The sequence below is a fragment of the Crocodylus siamensis genome, chromosome 2 (assembly GCF_052110815.1).
Source record: "Crocodylus siamensis isolate JL-2025a chromosome 2, ASM5211081v1, whole genome shotgun sequence".
Lineage (NCBI taxonomy): Eukaryota > Metazoa > Chordata > Crocodylia > Crocodylidae > Crocodylus > Crocodylus siamensis.
This window is the reverse complement of record NC_143396.1, coordinates 33,160,778-33,187,681: the sequence shown is the minus strand read 5'-3', so window position 1 is coordinate 33,187,681 and position 26,904 is coordinate 33,160,778. Positions and strand designations below refer to the sequence as shown.

The window sequence follows — 26,904 nt, the reverse complement described above, 5'->3', positions numbered from 1 at the left end:
AGAAGAATATCAGGGAAAAGAATAACTCATAACCACTGGAGTGCTCTATTCTCCAGAGCCTGAAATGGAACCCAAACTCAGACACTGCGTTGCTGCCTAGCAAATATTTGTGAAACAAACTGACAGTGTATCTTATCCCCAGTAGTGACAGCTACACAAAGGATAAACAGCATTGTACTATCAGCCATTTACTCTGGTAGCTCAAGTGGGAGAGGACTATTGCTCTAGATCTCAACATCGTAATCCTACTGATTACCCAAGTTGAAGAGGGTCAAGATGGTTGTGTCTGACAGAACAGGGGTTTCAGATTGCTTCATAAAAAGTTAGGAATTTACACCCAAAAGATAAGTAAATGAACATCAGTCAAATATTTAAAAAGTTGGGAAATTCCAAATTTAAGGTTGCTCATGTAAACTTAATTCAGCTGTTCTGTGCATATGCTTTCATTACACAACCACAGGCTATTATTAAAACAGGATCCCTGCCTCATTCTGTAACAAAGCAAGGCCAGTGTTTATTCAGTGGGTAGCTTTAATACCTTTTTATTCTTCTCATTCAAATGTATGGCCTCATAAATTACATACTGCTTTATTTTTTGACATTTCTTAATTGATTTTGCAGCTTTAATGTTCTTTGAACAAAATATAAGAACAAGTAACATCGCAAAAATTGAAAATCCAGAGATAAGATCAGACACAAGACTGATGATCTCCAGTCTGTGAATGCGTGTTAATCATTTCTTCCTTATCCTTACCCTCCAATTCATGCACACGTTTGCTGATTTCTTTACTATAAGCATTTGATATCATACGGAATGGTTATACACCAATAAATTAAACTAATCTCTCCTGTTACTTCTTTTTTTTGCACTTGAGAGATTAAAATTTAAAAGTTTAAAATATACTTACCGTAGCAGATATTCTGCATAGATGGCAGGTTCTGGCACAACCTGCTCTAATAGCACTTCACCTTCTTCACCCTTTGACTTCAGATACTCACAAAGAGATCTCCAGTACAAAGCATTTTCTGCAGTAAGCTCTTCCACCGGAATCATTTTTCTGAAAAGTATAGATGCATACAGAGAAACTGTTGATATCAGCTAAAATATTAAAACATAAAACTCAATTTTCAATTAGTTTTCCCTGAAAATTTAACTAGCAAAGTTCAGTTCAAAGGGAAAAAAAAGTGCTGATACTGTTTGAGTGAAACACAAGAACTATTTCAATAATACTTGAGAGTCTTTCTGCATTTATGTACAAATGATGGCATGATGTGCCACAAAGTTCAATGTTTATGCAGGAAAAACATTTGAAAGAGTCCATGTGATAGATGGAAATAAGATGCGACCCCAGCACCATCCTGTTTCATTTTCTACTTCATTCATTACATTCAAGATTGATCATTTTGCTAAAATAAATAAGTAAACAAATAAATAAATAAAGCCATTTGCCATCCATATCTTGATGCAGACTTCTCACTTAACAGCAAGTAACCCGCCAAGGTCAAACTCATATACATATTCCAATTAGCAGCCCCAGCCACCCACAATGAACTTGACACTATGGCTAAAAAGATGGGATGAGACAAATCCACAGAAACAGTTTGACTGCAGAATTCTGCAATACAGCACACAATTTGTTTGCTATGCCAGTATTACAGACTGATCAAATCATTTCTTTCTTTGAGCAGTAAATGTGCAGAACCCCTTGAGTCTCACTAGAGCAGTTTTTCAATCCTTTCAATCAGGGGTATCAAACTCATTTGGCCTTGTGGAGTTCTCTCACAAGATGGATGACCCACATTCAGATCTAGCCTGGAAGCTACTCACCACAACTGCCAGCAGTGCAGGAGATAACAGTACAACTGCCAGAGACAGTGTGTTAGTGGCAGCAACCAAGAAACTAACAGTGCTGCTTGCTATTCAATATACCTAGATACTGCTATGGAAGCCGCTGTGCCAGAGAAAAGCAAAAGGGCTTGAGCAGCTGCCATATTTATTCCTCAGCTGTTGGTGCTGACAAAGCAGCTCTGACAGTCACAGCAAGAAGCCCTGCTGGCCAAATGACCCATGGACAATATGTCTAACAGTCTCTATTTAAAATGTTCCTGTGGCTTTTTTGAATCCTATCCCTTTTTGCAGCATCTTCCCTGAACTGTAACACCACAGCTAGATGAAGTACTCTAACAGTGTTTACGGTAATGCCAAATTTAAAAGGCAAGACAGCAAAACCCCAGTTGAGAATCATGAGTATAGAGCATGATATTCTTTCAGCTGATTTCTCCATAATAAAGAACACTATCCCCTCCCCCATTAAAGACTAAAATCCTGAACTCAAATTTATAACAGTTGAAAGTATTCATCTTTAAAGATGCACATAATTAGCTCATGTACCTGCTATCAAGGTTCTTGCAGTTTTGAACTAAGTCACTAATTGAAGATAATGAAAACATAGCATTAAGCATAGGAACAGCCACTTCAGGACAGTCTTCTACATCCAGTCGACGAAGCAATTCTAAAACATCCCCTTCAGTCACCCGCAACCAAGATTGAAGGAGTTTCTTCTTCACCACCTCCTTAACAGCATCTATTTAATCCATAAAGGAAACTAATTATATTGAAATTATAAAGTACCATGTTTCCCATATATATTCAAATACAATTTCATACTGCATATTTCTTAGTCCATTTTAAGATATGTACAATGAATAAGGAAATATTTGAAAAAGGATGCAATAGCTAAGAATTATCAACAGCAATAATGAGTACAGTGGCTCTCACATAAGCAGATACCAAATACGTCCATCAGTTAGTGAAATAAGTCTGGACTGAAGTAGCAGTTTTCAACAGGAAAGAGCTAAATCGAAGTCCAAGTTGATTTTTTTTTTTTAAAAGAAGACAAAGTTGGAACTGCCAAGCGAAGAGTCCGTCCCCAAGCACAACTAACTAGACAAACTATCAGTAACTTCTTACAGCCCGATACAAGGAAAGAGGCAATATGATAATAGAAAAAAACACCAGTGAGTTTTACATTGCTGCCTCTGGTTTTATAAAGAGAATCAAAAAAGTGAGCCATCTTGCCCCTGCCTCTAAAAGCAGCAGGAATAATAAAGACATACAAAGTACAGGTGCACCAATACATCCGTCTGGTATCAGATTGGTACCGATATAAAGAAAGTTATCTGATATTGGCCTTAAGTGGCCAATAATTGGGCCAATAACTGCCCATGCTGCAGACAGCCACAGTGCAGCCCACAGGCAGTGAAGAGAGCCTGCAGCCTGAAGAGCTGCCTCCAGCTATTAAGTCTGGGTGGGGAGGGAGATCAAGGCCCTGTGAGAGAGAGGGAGGGAGGGAGGGAGGGGCTGGAGCTAGGACAAGTGCTGCTCAGTCAGGGTGGGAGAGCAGAGGACAAAGCCTCAGCTCATCCAGGGACATGGGATGGAGCAGGGCTCATCCGGGGAAAAGGGAGAGGGTTTGGGGGAGGCGGCTCATCCAACGACTCCTGCTGCCACTGCTGTCATTCGTCCAGGAGGGCACTGGGGGGCATGTACCCCCGGATCTGTGCGGTGAAGGGAGGGCTGGGGTCGGGGCTGTTCCCAGCAGAGCCTGGGCTGGACAGAGCATGCGGAGCAGGGGGCTAGAAGGGGGCTACAGCAAACTTTGGGGTGGCTGCAGACCCCCCAGTAGCTCCCTCCCAGCAGTGTCATTCCCCCGCCCTGCCTGTCTTCGGCTCTGCCACGAATAGGCCCCGGAAATGCACGGGGTGGACTGGAGCTGGGGCAGCTCCCAGCAGAGCCTGGGCCAGGCACAGCGGTGCAGCTGGGAGGGGGCTACAGGGTGGGCTGCAGGCACCCTGAAGTTCACCATAACCCCCCTCATAACCCTATTAAAAAACCTGAAGTACAGAGAATAAGTGTTGACTTGGGCTGAACGTAAAAACCAAACTTTAGATATAGACAAATATAGCAACTGTATCACTATGATAGCATACCAATACAAGCTGTTATGCTACAGCTTGTACCTCTGCATGTTTCTGCATACCTGTGAGTATGCAAGCATAGTAAAAGTATGAAAAATAATTGACAATAAACCTTAAAGAAAGTGAATCCATTAGTAACAGCAAGCAAAAATGATGAAGGAAATAGTTCTCTTACCAGATCGGTCATTGAGTCCTTGCTGCAATAGCTTTACTCTCTGAGCTATGGACAAAATTTCCATGGGAACCTTTTCTGCCAAAACCTTTAAAAAAAAAAAAAAGAGAGAGATATCTGACTAAAATTAATTTCTACACTGTAGACTCAGCAGCTTGCAACTGAACACTCCTAGTACCCATTATGGTGGTAAATAACTGAATCAAGAATGTAGAAGCATAGTTAAAAAAATTAAATGCTATGGTCTAACAGCAATTACAAAACAAACTTCTGACCATAGTTGCAAAGATAGATAAACCCGGCTGCATTCATTTGTGGCCCTGGTGTTGTGGAGAACCAAGGACAGGAACTCTTGACCTTGCAGAGTCTCAACTTCATTTTACTTCAGCAGGGTTTTATATGAACACAGGAGTCTGCCTACTTAATCCTGCACAGCATTAGCACTTAAACTTTTCCTTCCTGGCCCTTAAGAGCAAATTTTCCTTTGAGGAACTAAGAAGAGAATTCAAACATGTTATTTGATGAAACAACACTGCTACATTAAACCAAAGTATCTTCTTCAGAGACCATCAGTACAGATAGCAACCTAAAAACTAAAGTTAGATTACCTAAGAGGGTCCTGGATGATTGAAAAAGGGTAAACAGCACACATCCAAAAGGAGGATCCAGGGAACTACACTCAGCTTCACCTCAGTCTCTGGAAAAAAATCATGGAGCAGGTCCTCAAGGAATCCATTTCTAAGTACTTGGAGAAGAAGGTGATTAGGAACAATCGGCATGGATTCACCAAGGGCAAGTCATGCCTGACCAACCTGACTGCCTTCTATAAAATGACTGGCTCTGTGGATGTGGGAAGAACAGTGGACAGCATATACTTTGACTGCATCAAAAACCTTACTAAAAGTCTCCCACATTCTTACAAGCAAGCTAAAGAAGTACATGTTGAATGAATGGACTGTAAACAGAAAACTAGCTAGATCAGACTCAAAAGTGTAATAATCAATGGCCCCATGTCTAGCTGATAGCTCGTATCAAGTGGATTGCTCCAAGAGTCAGTCCTAGGGGCTGGCTGTTGAATACCTTCATCAACAATGTGAAAGATAGGATGGAGTGCACCCTCATCAAGTTTGCAGATGACATCAAGCTGGGGAAAGTAGTAGATATGCTGGGGCTAGGATTCAAAGAGACCTAGACAAATTGGAGGACTGACCAAAAGAAACCTCATGAGGTTCAATAAGGAAAAGTGAAAGTCCTGCACTTAGGATGGAACAATCCCATGCACCAATATAGACTGGCGACTGACTGGCTAGATAGCAGCCCTACAAAAAAGGACCTGGGGGTTACAATGGATAGTAACCTGAATATGAGCCAACATATGTGCCTTTGTTGCAAAGGTGCCTAATGACATACTAGGATGCATTAGTAGGACCACTACCAAGAGATCAAGGGAAGTGATTATTCCCCTCTATTAGGCACCAGTGAGGCCACATCTGGACTAGTGTGTCCAGTTTTGGGCCCCCACTATAGAAAGGATATGGATAAACTGGTAAGAATCCAGCGGAAGGCAATGAAAATAGTTAGGGGGCTGAGGCACATGACTTCTGAGGAGAGGGTGAGGGAACTGGGCATATTAAGTTCAGAGACCAAACTGAAGGGGGATTTAGCAGCTTTCAACTGCCTGAATGGTGGTTCAAGGATGGAGCTAAACTCTTCTCAGTGGTGGATATGTGGCTGGTTCTGGGATAAGAACATTTCTTCCTTTGTGTTTATATCATATGTTGGACATTTAGGTGCTACTACAATAAAGCAATACATGAATCCTAATGAAACTCTAATGACATACAGGCTATAGGAAAAAAATGCATAGCTCCAAGAAAAAAGTTGAATTTACAAAATAAGTAGGAAATAAATAGAATGTTTATGTTCTCTGTTCCTGAAGAGCTGTGCTCAACAAGTTTGCACACTCACAACAAAATTTGCCTTTGTTCATGTTCACAATGACCAAAAACCTCATGTTGCTAAGGAAAAATTGACTACTTTTGCAAATATTCAGAAGAAGCAACTTAAAAAATTAGGGTCCCTGGTTGTGCCTTATACAAGAACTTTCTCCATAAAAGAGTATGAAAAATACCAATTACCAATCTTTTCCATCAAGAGATTCTTTTAAAAAAAACAAAAAAAGTTTCTGAAGGTTTTGAAACTGAAATTAAAAGATGTTGGGATGTTTTACCTCATATGCCAGCTTCCTGACAACTTCTTTAACATCCATAGTACGACCAACAATTTTTGGCAATGTCTGGGCAGATGGAGCAATACATGACAACACTGCACGCCTCACTTCTGAATTTGTATCATTTTCAAGCAACGTGTTATAAACTAGAGAAGCCAAAATAAAGACTTGGTTTTAAACATGAAATATTCACAGTATAGAATAAAAATTATTACCTTATTTTCTTTGTTTGCCATTTGCACCACTTGGGGAACCTCCCCCCCAACAAAAAACAAACTTTGCATCACAGTTGAGATTAGAATAGCCAAAATGTGGTGCACATGTAACAAGTAATATAGACACCTTCTATGTGACACATGCAGATAGGGCAGGAAGGAGAAGCAAATAGCAAGCTGAGCCACAGACCAGGCAGGAAGCATAGGGAAGAGAGAAGAAAACAAAGCAGCAGATCAGGCAGGGAAAGGGATAGGACTAGCACTTGGGGGAAAGCAAAGGGCTTAACTTGTAGCCCTCTCTGGTCTAGAACCTAACCAACTACAAATGAGCAAGTATCTGGTATTAATTAAATAGGCCAGAGATTCATTCAGACAGAGGTGGACAATTATTTCAGCTGAAGGTCCCCTTACAGCAGGCTTGTTCAACATGCGGCCCGCCAAGCCATTTTATCTGGCCCGAGGCGCCTGCTCCGTACTCCACAGCAGCAGCGGGGCAGCAGCAAGGTAAGGTGGGTAGGGCCATCCCGTGGGCCCCAGCCAGCAGCAAGGGGAAGGGAGCTGCTTACCCCTGCGGGGCCAGGCTCATCAGTGAGCTGGGTCCTGCCGCCATTGGGGACAGTGTGTGCAGCTTGTTCCTTGGCTAAGCCCCTTGCCCCAGTGCGTGGCTAGGGAAGCTGCAGCACAGCCTGCACCCTGCCTGCATGCATGGTGGACGGAGGCACGTGGTGGACAGTTAAGTTTCTGCACGGAGCTGGGGGCACCAGGCTGGGGTTGCAGGGCATGCAGTTGCCGGTGCCTGTGCCCGTGCCCTGTGCTGCCGGAGTGGCCCCATATGGGAGCGGGCACTGGCACTTCTGGCCCACGCCTGCCTCCTCACCCGCCCGCCCGCTGCCCTGCCCCATAGTAAGGCGGCACCTGCTCCCCTGGCCAGTCTCCCCCTGGACACTACAGCTCTCCAGGCCAGGCCACTGCACGAGGCCCCGAGGGGCCACTTCTCATGTGGTGCTGGGGATGGGAGGAGGCTGGCTGGGTCTGCACCGGCCAGCAGAAGCCGCGGCAGAGCTGCGTGCCACTTGGGACGGGACAAGCCTGCACTGGTCAGTCCCTAGCAGCACACGGCTCCGCCACCACTTCTGCTGGCTGGTGCAGACCCAGCTGGCCTCCTCCCATCCTCAGCAGCACATGGGGAGCCGGCTTCAGCTGGATGCCGCTTTTCCTGGCTGGTGCCGACCTGGTTCTACACAGGCAGGTCCTGCAGCAACATGTCAACTTGGGCATGGCACCAGCAGGCCAGGCGGACCCCAGGTTAACCCCGGCCTGACCTCACATTCTCCAGCACCAGGTCAACCCAGTTGTAGCCAAGCGGCTCCTGCAGCACCGTGTCAACCCAGGCATGCAAGCCATGTCAACCAGCATCATGTCAACCCCTGCAACTTCATTGGTGTCAAAGGTTACATGACATCACTTCCTGTGATGTATTTGAAAATGGCTCGCCAGCCCACTGGGTGATAAAAAGTTCCAGCCCCACATTCAAAAAAGTTGGACACCCCTGACATACAAGTTTGTGAGCTTTGGAGGGCCACATTGGTAGCCTTGCCCCTTAACAGTAGCCCCACCCCCTAGTTGCCATATTGGGACCAGAAGTCCTGCCCCTAACCCCTGACCTTTGCCACCAGAAGCCCCTCCCCTCATGGGCAGAAGGGCTAGGTGGGGTACAATTATGTGGTTGTTGCAGCGGGTTGAATAAAAGTGCCTGGCAGGTCAATCTGGCCCACAAGCCATATTTTGCCTGTCCCTGATTTAGGGCCTATCCCACAGGCAGAACTTTTTCAATATAGGGGTCTTTTTGGTGGAACTCCCTTCCATGGAGGAAGATGAGGGCACAGCATAGTTCCCATTGTTTTGACAGATTTGTGACTACTTTGGACTCCCCCCACCTTCTCTTTTTTAAATTGTTCTTTATTTTATGTTATCTTAGTTTCTCCCATTTTTTGTATTTATAGTGACTTTATTTGACAGCCCAATTGTTGCTGACAGCATGTATGGCTTGTAGAGCTGTACAAAATGGCACCATTTCAACTTGTGTTTCAATGGAACAGTGTTTCGTTTCGAATTTCATTTCGATTGGAAATTGCTGTTCTGTTTCATTTAGTTGAAACAGTGATGCTGTTTGAATATTTTGCCCATAGGCTATAACGGGGAAGCTCGAAACTGCCTGCTGGATGAGAGAGGCTGATCGGGGGCCCACAACCCCAGGAGGGCTTTGTAGGTCCTCCCAGGATTGCGGGAGCCTAATCTGCCTACCAGATGAGGGAAGGAAACCGGGCGCTGCCGCCTAGGACTGGGGAAGCAAACTGAGCCTGATCAGTCAGTTCCTCTCCCCAGCGCTAGGATCAGGCTGCGGAAAGGAACTCAGCCTAGCTGAGCTGAGTTCTCCTCCCCAGCGCTGGGAAGGCCCAGCTGAGCTGAGATCCCCAAGTTGCCTTCCCCAGCCCCATGGTAGCCCTGAGGAGGGGAACTGAGTGATCAGGCTCAGTTCTGTTCCCCAGCCCAATCACAGTGCTGGCAAGGAGACCTGAGCCCGGACTCAGTTCCCTTCCCCTACGCTGCGATCGGCTTCCTGCAGCCTAGCCATGGCAGGCAGGGAAAGCCAGGTCTGTGCTCTCTGCCTGGCTGAGCCACATGGGGCCGTGGAGTCGCTGGGAGTGCAGCCCTGGTTCTCCCCCATCTCTCACCACCTGCCCGCTTTGAAACATTGCAACTGGCCTTGTTTTCTTTCAAGGCTGTTTCGAAGCCCTTCATTTCATTTCAATTTCGCTGTTTCAAGCTCGAAATGAGTTACAACAGTGTCAAAACGAAACAGCCAGCAACACTTTGCACAGCCCTAATGGCTTGGCTTTCCATTATTCTGACTTATATTTGCAAATTGTTGGAAAGGCAACTTGTAAAAAAGATTTTAAAAAATGTTATTGTCAAAAATTCTGTAACTTGACAATGTAAAACATTATTGTTTTATAGTAATAATTATTTTTTTAATAGGATGTAAAGTTTAGTTGATATATAAAAGGAAAACCTTAGACGACAGATATTAACATGTGCTTATTGGAAGGGAAAGGAAGCAAATATAATGCCAAAAGTCAGACCACTCACCATTAACAACAGAGCAGTTCTCATCCTTGGGATCCTGAAGTCTAGACAGCGCCAGTACAGCCTGGATTCTCACATTTGGAAATTTATCCTTCAGTCTAATCAGCATGGCTTCATTAATTTTATCAAACAATTCATCATCAATCTGGGCATTTTCTGGCATATTTTCCAAAAGTTTATTAACAAGCTGGCATGCTCGAAATCTAACTGCATGGCTGTTTGCATTGTGAGACTTAAAAGAAAAAAAGAAGTCAAGTACATTCAATTTTTCTTATTTCTAATATATGTTATACAGCAACGCATGTATACTGAACTACCTAAACACATATTATATGCATATGTTGTTCCATACTGGACAGACCCTGACTATGATTCTGCAAGAGCTCATTATGAACTTTACTATTGCGAACAATCCCATTGAAAGAATAGTAGCAAAAAACTAGATCATATTCTCCTTATTATTAAAAGGTGATCACTAAAATGTGATCATGTTCCACTCTGCTCAAGTCCCTAAAGAAAACAAGTGAGAATGGAAATAGTAGATGAGTCTTTCTGCTTGCTGCTTTTTCCAACTTAGCCTTAAGCCTATGATAAAGACTTGTTATAAAAGTATGTACACTTGTGTTTTTTCCTCTCTCCCCACTCCACCTCCCAAGGACTGAAACAGGTGGAAATGGGTTACACTTTGGTGCAACAGGTGGAATGGGATCTGGCCCAAAGTCTTTGCAGAATTGTTGGGTTATATCTGCACACTTTAAGGCAAAGACTGAAAAAAAATTCAACGAATAATAAATCGAAATAAACTGATTTCATTTTCAGACTTTTTTTTTATATTCCAAATTTTGGTCAGCTTACTTGAAGAATTGCAATTTTAAAATAATTTTTACTATGGAAAAGTCGCACACTATCAGCGATTTCTTGTTACTGGAATAATTTTCATTAACATTTTGTAAGAGAGCTAAACTAGAAAGCTTTGCCAATGCATGCTGGTTTTATGAATTACGCTCTTAAAGCCACATGCACTTTGCTCTAGGCCGGGACAATGATCACGCAGAGCAAGTACCCAAAGTCAGATACAGAACCTTTATTTGCGGCAGCGAGGTGCCTCCGAGGAGGGACCCCGCCTACCAGATATAATACTATTTTATACTTTGTTAGTATGTCACCGTTAGTTCATGATTAGCTTGTGCTCGTAAAAATACCCAATCATCTATTAACTAAATCACTATTCTATTCAATCAAGCAGCACCATGAGCGTGAACACCGAAGTTTAACTCTCGTGATTACGTGCCCCATATTTTTTTGCCAAGATGTATCTTATCTTATAAAAACAATCTTTGTACCACCTTCAAGGTTTCTCTGTTGACAAGACTCTTCTGTTGACCGGATTCAGCTAGTTTCATATCTTATCAGTAACCCTTACACAGTACCCCTCTTCCCTCCCAGCCGTCTCGTAAGTGCTGTGTCCGCTTTTATGAAATGGAGGCAAAAGGACAAAGAAATGGCCTCACTTTTAGCACTACAAAGCCTTGCTTTAGCCCTATAAGAGTCATATAAAACACTGGGCATGTTTACATGTGCTTTTATGCGCACCTAAACTTAATGCGCATTAAGGCGATTTAGGCATGCATCCACACATGCACATGCTAAGGCGCATTAACGTGGTGTGCAGACCAACTTGGGACTAAAGTTAGTCCCAAGCCAGTCGACATACGCAACATTAATACTCCTTAGAGTGTCTAAACGTATGTTAAAGTGCTTTAGCTATTTGTGCCTATATTTGATACCTGCTTTTGCAGGTATCAAATTTAGGCATGAATTGCCTAAAATCACCATTTTTAAAGGCACATTAAGGGTGCACATGTGTAGACCTCTGCCCTTAATGAGTCTTAAAAATGGCTAATGTACCTTAAAATCAGCCATGTAGACACGCCCACTGGAATATCAGCCAGCCTTACCCTTCTAACACAGAGACAGGAGTTTACCAAATGCTTACACCTGTAAAACTTCTGCTGGTTCATCAACCAGAGCTATACATCTGTAAGTGTGTAAAGCTGCTTATAAACAACATCACTGATTATCAAGCAGGATGTCATGGCACCCTGGAGTGCCTTTTGATCCTCCCAAGGTTGCCCTGGGCTTCACACAATTTTAGCACTGTTTAGGCATACAAACATGATTCTCAAGATAAACCTAGAGATTTCAAATAGGAATCCAGTGTCCAAACCATTATGATGTGCTGTGGTCTTTTCCAATTTCCTGCCAGAGAAAAACTGTTGTATTATTTGTCACTTGGTTTTTGGCTAAGGAAAACTAAGAGCTGACATTTTCCAAGGAGTGCCTTATATCTTAAAAGGCTGAGAACTGCTAAACTAAATTTACATTTGGCCTTTAATGGCATATCTATATCAGCAAAAAAAGCCCAACACACCTCTAACCAACAGAGCTGTGCCAGTAAAAATTGACAAGTTTTGACCAGTCTCAACCCAATCCATGTTTGACCATCAGATTAGTTTGGAGAAGGGAAAAAATCGAGGGAGTATTTAATAGCAATCTCCAACTACCTAAAGAGTGCTTACAAAGAGGCTGGAGCTAAACTGTTCCTGTTCTAGGATGGAGCTAAACTGCTCCAGTTGCAGCAAGAGAAGTTTAGATTAGATCTTCAGAAAAGCTCTCACAAGGAGGGTAGTAAAGTACTAGAACAGGTTACCAACAGGTTGTAGAATCTCGATCCTTCGAGTTTTTTAAAGACCTGGGTAGCCTTATCTGGGATGCTATAGTTGAACAGTCCTGCTCTGAGCAAAGGGTTGGACTAGATCAGTTGATCTCCTGAGGTCCCTCCCAACCTTAATTTTCTATGATTCTATGATTAATTGGATAACAGCTGTTATCATACCTCAAGCAGGAAATTAATCAAGTAATTCAGAAGTGAAATGTTTTCCTCCTCTTCCTCAGCAACACCTTCTTCATCTGCTTGGTAGAGTGAAACTACAAACTTAGCTGCAAAATTTATCACTTGCTCTACTGCAGGTTCCCGCTTGTAAACTACCATTGGATACTTAATAAAATGAAGAAACTCTTCATGAAAATTTTTCTTCTCATCCAGCTGAAAGATAGCAATCACAGTGATTTGTGAATGAGTGAAGGGAAATTATTCATCTAGTACAATATATTAATGAGCACCTGCAGGCATACCCACAGAACATGAGAAAGAATCTCTCAAACAAGTAGCAACTGAGGTGTGTGCAACTTTTCGGCATCCAGACACCAAGTTAATACAGCACAGGTCTCCTTGGGCTACAGGCATGAGGTGACAGAGGCAGCCACTGGACTGGCACATTCTCACGTGAACACGCTTGGTGGGCAGGATAAAAATCATTGGGTACCCAGATCTGGGTTATAGGCAGCCCACCCCAATTTAGAGCCTTACGCTAAAAACAGACCACTGGTTTAAAACTGGGTTTGACTTGCACAAAAACAGGCTGGGACAATCATTTACACAAGCATCTTGAATAGTAATTACTACGTTTCAACCATATATACATCAACACAGTGTATAAGTCAACCTATTTTTCTGATCCAAAATGTTAGGAATTTCATAGATCCAGTGTATAAGCCCACCTAACTTTTTCAGATCAGAAATATGGGGGCGGGTAGAGACATGCCGCAGCACCGCTCACACAGGACAGGAGTGGGCTTGGCTAGCACGGCCCCATCCCCTGTGAGCGGCACTGCCTGGGCTGTGCCAGCCAAGAACTGAGCCTGGTGCCGTTCACAGGGGATAGGGCTGCATCAGACAAGCGTCGAGACTGGTCCCATCTACTGTGAGTAGCGCTGCTGAGCACCAAGCCCAGCCCTGGCCCCTGCAAGCGGCACCAGGCTCAGGGCTCGGCTGCCGCAGCCCAGGCAGCACCACTCACTGGTGACGGGGCCACGCCAGGCTAGTGTCAAACCCAGCACCACTGACAGGGGGTGGGGCTAGGACTAGGTTCAGTACTCATCTGGCATGGCCCCATCCTGTGGGCTGTGCTCTGGGCCACACCAGCTGGGCGCCAAGCCAGGCCTCATCTGCAGCAAGTACCAACCCTAGCCCTGCCCCCTGCGAGCAGTGCCCGGCTTAATTAGCCACCAGACCCCTAGGGCAGTGGTTCCCGGCCTGTGACAGGGGCACCACCAGTGCTACCCGTCAGCAGCACGCGTTAACAGATGCACGATAATTACTTTAAAAGGACAAAAAATGTGCTGGCGGTACTTCACGCTGTATCGATTTAAACTGGCAGTGTGCAACCTGTCAAGAGTGTGGGAACCGCAGCCCAAGGGTATTAATCAGGCTTCCCATCCAACTGCCTCAGGCGGGGCCGCGCCCGGGCACCTCACGTGAGATGGCGGGGCCCGAGCTCCCCGCGCACCGGCCCCGCCACTCACCTGCGCGTAGGTCCGCCTCAAGGCCGCCACCAGCTTCGCCTGGTTCTGCTGCGGCTTCTGAGCCAGCGCGAAGGCGTCACGGATCGACAGCAACTCCACGTCTCCACCCATGATTACTGGGACCCACCAACGGCCACCGACCCCCGCGCGCCCGCTTCAAACGCGTCACGTGAGAGCGCGCGAGTCTCGCGAGAACACAGAAACGGGCGGGGCGAGGCTGTGAGGTTCTCCCGAGGGTGGGGGTGAGGTCGCCTGTTGTCTCGCTCCAAGCTTGTCAGCCGGAGAGGCGGGAGAGAAGCTAATTTGGTTTGGAAAAAGAGAAGCTTTTCATGTTGTTGAAAAAAAAGACCAAAAAAACCCAACAACCCAATATGAGAAAAAATTAGGTTCTAGAAAAAATATGAAAAGCAGAGGATGACGTACCTAACTACATGCAAAATTAGTTCCCCGGGCTTCTGACGTGCCTTCATTGCGCTGATGGTGCTGGTAAAGAGAAAATAAAGGGAAAGGGGCGACAATCAACTCTTTCAAAAATGTTATTGTCAAAAATTCTGTAACTTGACAATGTAAAACATCATTGTTGTATAGCATTTTTAGAATTAGCAAGTGAAATAATTTTTTTTTAATAGGATGTAAAGTTTAGTTGATGTATAAAAGGAAAACCTTAGACGACAGATATTAACGTACTTATTGGAAGGGAAGGGAAGCAAATACAGTACCAAAAGTCAGACCACTCACCAATAACAACAGAGCAGTTCTCATCCTTGGGATCCTGAAGTCCAGACCAGTGGTCTCCAAACTTTTTTGATCATGCACCCCTATCAGTAAAAAATATTTGAGCACACATCCCCATCAGTAAAAAAATTTTGAGCATGCACCCCCAATATATATTTTTATATATTATTCTATATATTTATAGAAACAGAAATAGAAGTGCTAATATTTTCTTCCCACACCACAATGGATCTTGTGCACCCCCTGGGTACTTTGGAGACCACTCTTGACAGTGCCAGTACAGTCTGGATTCTCACATCTGGAAATTTTTCCTTCATTCTAATCAGCATCTTCATTAATTTTATCAAACAATTCATCATCAATCTGGGCATTTTCTGGCATATTTTCCAAAAGTTTATCAACAAGCTGGTATACTTGAAATCTAACTGCATGGCTGTTTGCATTGTGAGACTTAAAAAAAAGTCAAGTACATTCAATTTTTCCTATTTCTAATATATGTTATACAGCAATGCATGCATGTACACACTGAACTGCCTGAACACATATCACATGCATATGTTGTTCCAGTCTGCAAGAGCTCATTATCAACTTTACTACTGCAAACAATCCCTTTGAAAGATTATGTCTGGGAACTAAATTGCTATCTAGGGTTTTTTCCCTAAATCTTAGTGGTACCAATTTCCATATGTACCCTTGCTGAGTTGATAGTTTTCAAACCCTTGCACTGTGGCAGGAGTACACAACAGGTGGCGCCATGCTACACATATCTGCAAATCACTGCTCCATCCCACCATGAGTTTAGACTGGCCGCACGGTCAAAATAACCATCATGAAGCCCAACTAGAAAAAGAGTCACCCAGCTACAAAGTTAGTGCTTGAAAGGGTGCAACAACTTTCTAGCTGGTTTCTGTCCAGCTTTAGTCAGATGCAGTACTGCCCCTAGTATCTCACTTCCCTGCAGTAGGTGCAAGGGGCTGGCTGAGGGGAGAAGCACTTTCCCCCACTGTCCCAGACCCACAGTGCAGGTCTGAGAAAAGCATGAGGATCACATTGCCCCTTGTTCTGCCCCTAATGGTACCAGATGAGGAAAGACATACACTTCACCTAGTGAAGCAAGTCAGCTGTGCCGCAACACATTGCAGCTCCGCTCCATTCTGTGACATCTTTTCTTGCCTTGGCAAGCCAAGTCCCTCTCCTCCCAGCTTTGACGGATGAGATCTTGCAGCTGTGGTTCTCAACCCTCTTGGACTTAAGGTGCCTCTCAATACCTGTTGCTGAAATACAGGGCCACGCAATTAACTAGTTTATCTATTACAGCACTACCTCTTTGTGGAGGGCCAGGCAGTAGGTAGGCGGGGGGAGGGCGGGGGGGGATTAGCCAGGCAGGGACAAGTCTGAACCTGCACTTACCTCTGCTTACATCTCAGGCACTCCATGGTGCCACAACTCTTGGGCTGAGAACCACTGTTTAAATCAGGGGTAGGTAACCCCCAGCAGGGGTGCCACAGCATGGCACGCAAAGGCATTCTGCTTAGCATGCACACCTTGGGGAAGGGGCTGGGACTGCGCTGCCACAAGGATTGGGCCCTTCGTGGCTTCCCCACCATCTGTACCTGGCACACCAGCATCTTACAAGTGGAGGTGTTTTTGGCACTCTGCCCACAAATGTTGCCAACCCCTGGTTTAAAGGCTCAAAGATAACAGGAGAAATTTTACAATCTTTGTATTCTCCTTTGCCTGAGGAAGGTATGTGAGTCCAAAAGCTTGAAAATAAAGATTTTTTTTACAACTATCTACATGGTCTAATAAAAGATGTTGCCTCTACCATGCTGACTGCTTTTGGTTTCAGACCAACATGACTTCAACCTTTATCTCTCAAAGATAAAGGAGGCATGTACACACAAAACCCAGAAACATGAGGAAATGGATTTGACTTGCTAGTTTTGAAGTCCTGGAGCTGGCGACCTCATACCTGGTATTCAGATGAGGAGGGAGGTGTGAGTAGAAGCTGAAGAGGGTAGCTTGGGCAACTTGTGCTATTAGAAGAGTGAAAATCCTCCTGTAAGAATATGTTAAGATAACGACCATGCATTTACCAGTAACTTAAAGAGATACCACATTAAGCTGTACTGTGTTGTGACGGGCTGGCTGGCAGTGACCTAGCCCAGGGGTTTTGAAAGGGCAAAAGATGATTGGAGGACTTGGGATTCCCTTTGCCCATCAATCTGGTAATGATTTGGGGTCTTGAAGGGGTAAAAGATGATTGGAGGACTTGGGATTCCTTTTCTGTACCAGTCAGGCCCCAGAGACTCACACCCCCCTCCCCCATGTCCCGATTGGCCCCTTGGGTCACCTGGAGGGGGATAAAAGGGGCAGCGTGGCTGACTCGGGAGAGACCAGCGAGGGACAATAAGGAAGGAGTTTCACAGAGCTGGCAAGAGCTGAGCTAGTGGGGTAGGGGCAGTGCCCCAGAAGAGCCTGAAAGAGCAGGACCTGCAGGCAGCAGTGGGACTCTCAGTAGCGCAATGTGCAGCCGGTAGGAGAGGCTCCCCACTGGGCTCCAGGATCTCCTGGGAGAGGCTGCAGCCAGCAGGAGAGGCTCCCTGCCCACCCCACCCTCCAGGAAGGATCTGAGCAGTGACCTGAGAGGTTCCCAGGGCTGCTTCCAGCTCCTCTAATCAGAAGCCAGGCAGCTTGACATGAGACCAGGGCTCCAGGAAGATCAAGACCCCTAGCAGACTCAAACCATACTACCAGTAGTGGCTGTGTGGCAGCATTCCTGCCTCCCACGTAGGGGATCTGTATTCAAGTCCCAGCAGAGATGACTTGAGAAAGCAAGAAGCGGGTCTTGCAGTAGAAAGGGACCATTGTGCCTTCTCCTTCTCCAGGTATTAAGACCCTCTATTTCCTTGTCATTTGACATTTTGTGTCTTTTTTATATTTTACCAACCTGTATTGTTTGTTCTGCTGTTGATGTCTTGTTAACCCTGTTTTTTTGTCAATGATTGTATCTAACCTTTGTTGAATCCTGCCCCCTTGGGGCATTGTAGTGTCCACTATACTGATTTATGCCTGTTATATTCCCAGTATTAAAAGGTATATGGTTAAGTCCCCATTGGTGGTCTGGTTCTGCCTATAGGGAAGGAGAGTCCCTACACCTCCCACAGTGCTTGTACACCTGCTTTGATCCCTTCAATTGGAGAGGGGGTAATTCCTTGGGTTACAGTGTAAAGGGTTGGGATGATTCAACTGTCATTGCAAGGGCATCTTTACTATTAACAGAACTCAAATTGGGTTGCAAAATTAGAAGTTTTGGGATGAATATATACAGCAAGTGTCTGGAAACAATATGGCTTTAGTGACATAACTAGTTTAGTTTTGTACTAAGATAAAACAATTTAAGGTTATAAAACCTGAGTGCTAATTTAGCAGTCTAGTTGAAGATATAATCTTAAAGGAAACAAAAAAAATTATCTCATGTTTTGAAAACCAGAAGTCCTGGCAGAGCCAGTTGGATAGAAAAAAAATAGATTTAAGTCCTATTTTCTTGTTAATGCACCCCTTCCCCATTGCTTCAAGATAGTGAGGTACATATTTGCTGCTATTCACAACTAATCTAGTTTATGCCCCCAACTTTAATACAACCTTTTTTTTGAGCTATCAGATAATGTACCTCTGCAAACACAGTTATTGTAACTGAAGGTAAATTATATTTGAGGCTTACAAACAAGGCCATACCAAATTAGCTGCATACTCCATGAGCTCCTTTCCTGCCCCAGCAAGATTTTGTCTTTCAACCATGTGGTTTCTACCTATACCATACTCTCATTTTCCTATTTTTCCCTCTTCTGTATTGGTCTACAACTTCCTCTATGATTTGTACCCTTCTCTTCCACAACTTTTGTTCTTCCCACATTTTCTATTTAGGTTCATGGTATGGGAGTAAGAAAGGTCTTCTGATCTACCCTCTCTTTCTTTTAAGATAAAGGCAGAAGTGAAGCTGTCTTGAAGGCAGCTGCTATTTTGGGTGGTAACATTTGATAGTTTAACTCAGTTAACACAATTTAAGCTAAAATCAGTGGGTTGTTGTTTGGTTTGTTTGTTTTTTTTAAATATATCAATTGCCTAGCCAAATGGACAAAACATGATGTTTTTAGTAACATGTTCTTAGAGGCCCACTTTTAAAGGAATCTTAATATGAACAGTTTAGTTACAGTAGGCCTGATTTTTTTTTTCTTTCTCCTGCTTAACATCTTGCTTAATCCTTTCCATCTCTATAGCATGCATGTGATATGAGTGCAAACCAGTACAAAATCTGAACCACAAACATTCCCACTTTGCAGAGGTATTAACAATGCCACAACATGGAAGGCTGTGGAGATTAGGCTTGGTGGAAAGATCCTGTGAATATATTCAATAGCATGTCAGTCACAAAAATGCTGGGAAAAGACATGTAACTGTGAAGGCCAAGGAGACTTGTAACTTAAGGTAACATCCATGCAGAATTTGGGATTTGTTTGGTTGAGGGTGAGAGGGATTTTGTTTTGTTCTTAGCATCTAGTTACCAAGCGGTCTTCAAGTTTCAGAAGGACAAATTTCTACCAACAATAGGAGAAATATACTATACATCTTAAATGACTGTGGTGTGGGTCTTCAAATCTTTTTCACCATACCACAATATGAATATTAGTTAATGCAATTCAGTAAATTAGCTGGATCAGGTAGTAAGATTGAACATACTTCCAAAGACAATTATGGAAGCCCAAAACATTTTGTAGTACTAAAATGAAAAGTTCTTTCCATCTCTTCCTATATCAATGCAGTGCACTAGAAAAGAAAAGAAAAAAGGCTGTCAAACCATGTAAAACATGACCACTAGGAGTCAGTCTTGTTTCAGATATAGCTGACCTAATGTTTCGTTTAAAGAAGCATCAATTTTTTATATGCAGAATAATGCAATGCTTTGCTATTTCAAATTGTGCCCAAGGATTATGGTAAACTTAACTTATGTACTGGGAACTGAAAGAGGCAGCCCCTGGTCTAAAATGAACAAGGCCTTATTTTATATATAAAATAAAAACTTGATGACAAGAACTTATCTTTAAGCATCAGATACTTCTTTTGACACAACAAAACAATTTGTGTGGTAGTGTTGTATAAAGAAAAATGTTCATAAATAATAATTATGTTATAAGAAATACCTCATTCTTAAACACAAATACCCAAAATACTTGTCATTAAGCCTAATGACTTGTCCTCATAGCACACTGCTACTCTGGGAATAAAGGGAATAGAAATTGCATAATAAATCCTGCAGCTGTGAGATTTTACTTGTCATGTCATTAAAAAGGCTTTAAAAAAAATGCATGCTAAAACCAATACTGTGATTGGGAAGTAGTCAATCTGTGGAAATAACTATCATTAACCACAGATTCTTCATGAAATTATTATTTGTGAAGCCCATATTTCTTAAGGAATTGCCTGGAACCTGTGAAATAGCAATTTAAAAAAGCATTAGAAAAATATATTTAGCTAATAAAATATGCTGAACTTTCAAACAATTTCAGCAGTTTTTCCATTATAAAGTGCAGAGAAGGGAATTTGCTGGTGATTTGCCCATTTTCATTGGATTTTGTCAGTCTAGAAACTCAATACATTTGCCTTAAAAATAAATTGTATACTTGACTATGAAGACTAAATTATTTTTGACATTCACATATTTGTTAGACTTTTGCAACTATTTGCATATTGGTATCATATGAGACCCTTTCCCCAACAAAATACTCCATAGGCCTGAGGAAATTATGCTGAGTTTTCAGCCAGGAGACTGGTTTCTTCCATAACCCATTAATATTTCTGCTAGAATTCCTATTCCTAACTCAGAATAGAACTCAGGTCTCTAACATGCTGAACTGTAGCCTCATGCTCTTTGACACATTGCCTTTCAGAATAAATATGCTCACACAACATTGTATTGATGTCTTGCAAATAGAAATAGAACCATTGGCATAGGTTCTGGTCCACATAGAATAATAGTCTACTTCTGATGCATGCTATTTCTTCAGCACAAGCAGTAGAGGTCTCTTCTGTAACTCAATAGGTTCAAACAGCTAATAATTTAGTGAAAAATATGTAACCACATTATATTAAATACCCTACACATAAAAGGTGACATAATTAATAATTCTGCCATTTCCTACCTAAAAGTGATTAGAGTAGAATTCACTATATAGAGCTCTGTCACTTTCTGACAGAAGTAGCAGGTTGTCATTTACTCTATGGACTGGCAGGGAAGTGAGGTGCTCTGCAGGTGAGTTCCACAGATGTTTCATGACAGTAGGGTAAACTGAAGAAGGTCTGTTTTCAGTCTAGGTTCTGGAGAGGGCTAAGCTCTGGTAGTGCAATCTTTTTCTGCTTATTCCTCTCTAGAGTGACCAGTGTCTCTTTCAATCTGTCATTTTTGTCTCAGTTCTGTCTTTTCTCAAGACCTGACACCTCATCCTAGGCCAAGTCTCCTCACTTATCCAGTCCCAAGTTTCTATTTTTCAGGCTTCACATTTCAGTCCTGCATATTTCAGTTGCTCATCATGACTCTATCCAAGTCCTAGTCTCTTTGCTCAGCTGGTCCCAATTCCCCTTTTGCACCAGTGACCCTTATCAGAGCTGTCTCTTCTCTTTTGTTCCTTGTAGGCATTCTCATGCCAGTTTTAGTTTTTCCCTGTCCCCAGCTCTTCATCTGATACAAGTTACTCATAATCCATTCCTTTCACAACTTCCTTCCCAGTTTAATTTCCTCAACCTTCCCAGCTTCTCTTTGTCCCAATACATTCCTTGTCTCACCTACTCGTGTTCCCTCTGCATTTAAGACTGGTACCTTTCTCTTGGATGCTGCTTGGGCACAAGTAGGGTAGCCTTTAAAAGCCTAGAGTCTACAAGCTCCCATCATCAGTTACAGAACCTAGCCTAGTTCCAAATGGGCCCCAAATCAGTCAGTGCAGTTGCGGTCAAAGTCCCGCTGAGGCTTGGGCTGAAGAATGCTCCCTTTCAGCTGCTCTGCCAGGATGCCATATGCAGTCCAGCTGGAGGTGGGAGTCAATGGAACATGCACAATGAGAAGATTTGGGCTCTAAGGCTTTATTTAACATGAAGCGTGTACAAGTTTAGATTTTTAAAGGCTTGTCATTCACCCATGGGCAGACTTTCAGGTGAGTAGCAAAAGCCTATTTTCAGACACACCAGACACCACAGTCTCTTTGGGGCATGGGCCAGGCATGCTCAAGGCCCTTGGTGCCCGGACCTGCGGCAGCTTTAATAGTCAAGCTTTCCCCTGCTAAATTTCCAGTCTCTGCTAAAAACATGCAGGAAGTAAAGATTCTTAATTAAATGGTGGTAAGAAATGTAGCCTGGCAAAACATCTTTCCTGCCTCCCTTCCTTCTCATCCCCATCGCACTTGTCCAAAATAGTGGAATCATTTGGGTTAAAATTTTCCCAAACAAAAATCAGCATGAGGCAGGGACCCAGCATGGAAAAAGGCATCCCAAATTATTGAATTTTGGAGGTTAGAAGCAACTGAAAACAGGATCTTATAATGAGAAGTGTCAGATACAGTACTGGAGTAGTGGCATTTCTATCTCTCTCCATGATAACTTCTACTTCAGGAGGCCTGGATATGTCAGAAATGGGTTTCTGTGCCTTTTTCTCTAGTTTACCAGTTTGAAAGATTTTCCCGTTTAATTTATTATATAGCTGTTAGCTTATATGTAAGATGCAAGGCTCCTTATAGAATACCCACACCACCACCAACTCTGCACTAATTGGCAGACTCAGCCAAAAGCCAAGATTGCATAGATCATGGAGGCAGACGTACCCCTGTCAATCCTTGAATATCAGTGCACTAGAGAGGCAATGGGTGTCGGTAGTTTATCTGAACTTTACCCTGTAGAACAGACTTGATTTCATAGCAGTGTTAATTTCACAGCACTCATTAAAACTGGATCAGAGGCAATTTTAATGGAAGTTTAAAGGACTGTACATGTAACTTACAAGTCATTCATGGTGCTGCACAAAAACTGGCAAATAGAAACTTAGAATGGGGGGGAAGCTAGAGTTGGGGCACTCATGGTGAGAATGGCCCCACATTTCCTGAGGAAGTCATACTGCCAAGAAGGAGATGGGCAGCAATGCCAGACCTTTCTACTCATCCTCTGAACTCCACCTGGTTGGATTCTAAATCCATTGGATCACCAGTGTTTTGAGGCTGCCCTACCTACAGCCTATGTGAGATTATAACCTTTCTTCATAGAGAAGCATTCCTCTGAAACTCTCATTTTGAGGGTTATTTTTAATAACACTTTCCATCCTGTGGGGCTTTTATTACAAGAGAGGAGTATCAGGCCCTGATGTGCTATGCTCCAAGAAGCTATTTTGGGAACAAATTTAATATTAAAAAAATGATGATCCTATATTACTTAAATTGCAGAAGCACCCACAAGCCCCAAGAAGAGTGAAAGAGGAAGAATGTGCAGTCCCTGCTCTGTACAGCTTTCACTCCACTTCATTGGTAAGTAATTGGCACAGTTTAAAATATTTCAGGAAATATAAATAGATAGAAATAAAGAAGTCACAATAAGTAAGGACTAGCCAAATTGTTCAGCAGATTGCATTTGTGCCTTTGACTGAAAAATAGCACTGCAATATAATACAGAGTATCCATCTAATACTGTCCTCAGATACACACACGCACAAAATCCCACTGGCTCCCATGGGACTGGCATGTAGATAAATGCTGAAAGGATTGAGCTGTGTATTTACAATGTTTTTGAAAAGCTTTCAGAACAAGTTACAGGACATAAATGATATAATATCCTAAACACACATGTTAATATCATTATGAAGTAAATATTCTTCTTCAGTGTTGTTGAATAAGGAATGTCATTTATTTTTGGAACAGACACAGCTCTTATTACTTACATGTGGGCTTTTAGAATGAAGGTGAGTTGATTAAGTTGATTCTTGGTTCTGTTGGTAAGACATATTTTGATGCTTATAAGTCAGGGCATAAATAACATTATCCTGATGTCTGAACAGTGCAAAATGTTTAAAACTTGACATCCATATTAAAAAGACTAAATAATCATTATTTGAGTACTTCAGGGAAAAATGGAGCAAGAACCTCATAAGTTTGACTAGTCAAAGATGGTAAGAATGTTATAAATATTACAGTGGTTGCATCTGCTACTGGTTGCCAACCCCAATGGTATTGATTAGAGGCTCTTTGAAAGTTTTATTGTTACTGGTACAGGGGGAATATTTACAACATGTGCATTACCTATCTAAACTAAAAGGACAGCAGGAAAGAGTAAAGTGGTCTTATATTAACAAAATTATTTTTCATTTCTGTATTATTGTTGTACAAGAATTCATATAGGGGCCAAGAGTTATTTAATTCACTTGCCGTTGCTGTTCTGAGTGACCTTTCTTTTTCTGCAGAGGAAAAAAGGCACCCCAAAATATTTAAGGGGGGGCAACAGTTTATTTTCCCCAGTGCTCCTCCCCCACAAAAAAACAGCCAGAATTTGAGCCCTGTAAACCCCATTCAAGTCCATGGAAAGACTCATACTGAACCCAGTGAACTTTGGATCTGAAGACAGAGATCCAAATATGTAGCAGTATTTATTATTGTACTGTATAAATATACACACACACCAGTTTAACAAGTTACTAGTGGAGGAGTGGGATAGGTAGAACAAGGGAAAGCCAGCCTTTCAAATTAAGGGCACAGGCTATAGTTTTCTCAATTAGAAACTTGATCTTTTTTTTTAGGCTATACTATACTTTGATTCAGCTGAAATGTCATCTGCTAATGACAATCAAAACAGGAGTATGCCTGATTTAGAAGCAAAATGCTATTGTTAAACTGAAATGTAACACTTTAAAGCCAAGCAACTACTTGAAGCTTACATTTATTTGTTAAGTTATGCAGTACATAGTCTGCATTCTTTACAAGTAGCAGATCCAGGCACAGGCAAGTGTGCAGGATTTATACTCACTCAGGATACCATCCAAGATGGACACTGTTCCCATAACATGTATAAATCCATGGTTCTCAGCTTTTTCAGGCTTGAGAAACCCCTCCAAAGACTCAAGGTATCCTTCAAAAAATGCCAGCTCTTAGTTTTCACTCTGGTTTTTGACTATATAAACATAATAGAGCAATTCTTCTGTTGCAAAGAACTCAGAAAGGCCACCACAGGGAATAAAGTTTTTAACGCTATGGATTGTTTTTCATCTCATGAATTGTGTTTGTACACGTAAGCGTTCACATTATGTGGCACACCACAGCATCCCTGAAAGGGTCTTGAGGCACGCCAGGGCACTGTAGCACCTTGGTTGAGAGTCACTGATATGTGAATAAAGTTGTAGGCTTGAGTAGTAAAATAGAAGTCAAGGAAGCTGCCAAGCTGTGTATAAGTACTAACACGCATACAGGGACTGTAAACATTAGGGTCTTATTTCTGGCCTTTATTTATTAAAGCTTGATGTGGTGCTAATAACTCTTGTGCAAGCCCGATTTCTGTACAAGAAATACATTTGCTTCCCAAACTGTTTTGACAGGTTTAATAAATAAGCTTCCCTGCCAGCCAAGACCTAATTTAAGGAACAATTTTTGAGCCTAATTATAACCTGCTTGGCTTTATTCTTACATAGCATGTTCCACCTCTTTAGCACATCCTTAAATCATAAAATCGTGCACACCTTTTTTTGTCTGTCAGCCGTTATTTTTTCTTAACTAGCATGTGGTCCCCAGACCGATCAGAAGAGAGAGCGGGTGCTCCTTCTCATCATGGCAGGGCTCCCCCGGGGAGTCTGGAGGACAATTCTTTGCTTTTGCTTCTCTCCCTACCCTTGCCCCACTTTTCTTTCGTCCTCTCCCCTGTCTATTCCATCCTCCCCGCTGTTTCTGTAGCACTGCCCTCCTGTCCCTCTCACTTCTCCATCGCTTGCTGCCCCCAGGCCAGTCTGGCCTTCCTTTCTCCCCCTTCCTGCCCCACTTTTCCTGCCGCTGGTTCAGGTCGCGAAGCGCCAGCGCCGGGCACACGGAAGCGAGGCGCCTATGAGCCCTTGCAGCCCGAGGAATCAGGACTCGTGGGAGAAGCGATATCTTTTAGCAGACCAGCTACCTTGTTGCAAAAAACGGATTCTGCCGGCTCCGCGTCTCGCCCGGGGGAGCTGCGGCATCCAGCCGCTGGCGGAAGCGCAACCACTTGAAGGGAACGGGGGAAAATCCTGGGCGGGGGCTTGCACAGGGAGCTCCGTGCCTCCCTGCTCGGCCGCCCGGCCGCGGGAGCGGGGCGTGTGCCGAGGGGGCGGGGCCTGAAGTTGGGCTGCGTGTGTGCGGGGCGGGGCGCGGGGCAGGCGCGGACTCGCCGCCCTTCCGCACAGCCCCGCGCGGCCAGCCCCATGGCCTCGGGCGCGAGCAAGAGCCGTCCGCCCGGGACTTGCAATGGCCCCCAGGGCGCTCGCTGCAGCCCGGCAGAGGAGCGCGGCCGGGAGATGCACACGAAAATGTGCAAGAAGATCGCCCAGCTCACCAAGGTAAGGCAGGGCTCTCTGCTCGGCGCCTGGCGGGGGCTGCCCGCAAACTTCCCATCCTCCTGCCGGGCGGAGAGCACAAGGATGCCGGGGGGGGCGCAAACTTCCCCGCAAATCGCGGCCCTTCGGGGGGTACAAATCGCCCGTGCACTCGCCCACGTGCCGTGCAGGGGGTGTCTGCCTGCTGGCCAGCCTGTCACCCGGCCCTTCTCGTTACAAGGATCAGCTGGGGCTGGAGGATGCTGCTCTCAGAGCCGGACCTCGGCTGCGTGCATTGTAACGCTGCCATGTAGAGCCGCGGTCGTGAATGCGTGCAAACAGCAAAAATATCCGCCGAGGAGAGGGAGGGGAGCCCACACCGCCCTGCCGTGCGGTTGTGTCTCTGGGCTGTAAGCGGCATTACCCTGTT

The 26,904-nt window shown here is 43.8% G+C and overlaps 2 protein-coding genes across 5 annotated transcripts in view; one reads left to right on the top strand and one right to left on the bottom strand.

The window, feature by feature from the left end:
* The window catches only part of NCAPG (non-SMC condensin I complex subunit G), a 47,946-nt gene extending 33,305 nt beyond the window's left edge, over positions 1-14,641 (bottom strand). The window contains exons 1-8 of the mRNA XM_090035670.1: positions 14,591-14,641; positions 14,168-14,465; positions 12,639-12,848; positions 9,746-9,974; positions 6,381-6,526; positions 4,154-4,238; positions 2,393-2,585; positions 909-1,058 (exon numbers count right to left, since the gene is read on the bottom strand). Of these exons, the coding sequence (XP_089891796.1) occupies positions 909-1,058; positions 2,393-2,585; positions 4,154-4,238; positions 6,381-6,526; positions 9,746-9,974; positions 12,639-12,848; positions 14,168-14,278 (1,124 nt within the window). The 5' untranslated portion in view covers positions 14,279-14,465; positions 14,591-14,641. The remainder of the gene's footprint in view (positions 1-908; positions 1,059-2,392; positions 2,586-4,153; positions 4,239-6,380; positions 6,527-9,745; positions 9,975-12,638; positions 12,849-14,167; positions 14,466-14,590) is intronic.
* Positions 14,642-26,284: 11,643 nt separating this feature from the next.
* FAM184B (family with sequence similarity 184 member B) overlaps positions 26,285-26,904 on the top strand; it is a 90,657-nt gene continuing 90,037 nt past the window's right edge. For 3 of the 4 annotated variants that reach the window (XM_090035666.1, XM_090035667.1, XM_090035665.1), the window contains exon 1: positions 26,285-26,498. In XM_090035666.1, coding sequence (XP_089891792.1) covers positions 26,364-26,498 — 135 coding nt within the window. In that variant the 5' untranslated portion in view covers positions 26,285-26,363. The remainder of the gene's footprint in view (positions 26,499-26,904) is intronic. The other variant, XM_090035669.1, reaches the window with a different exon arrangement.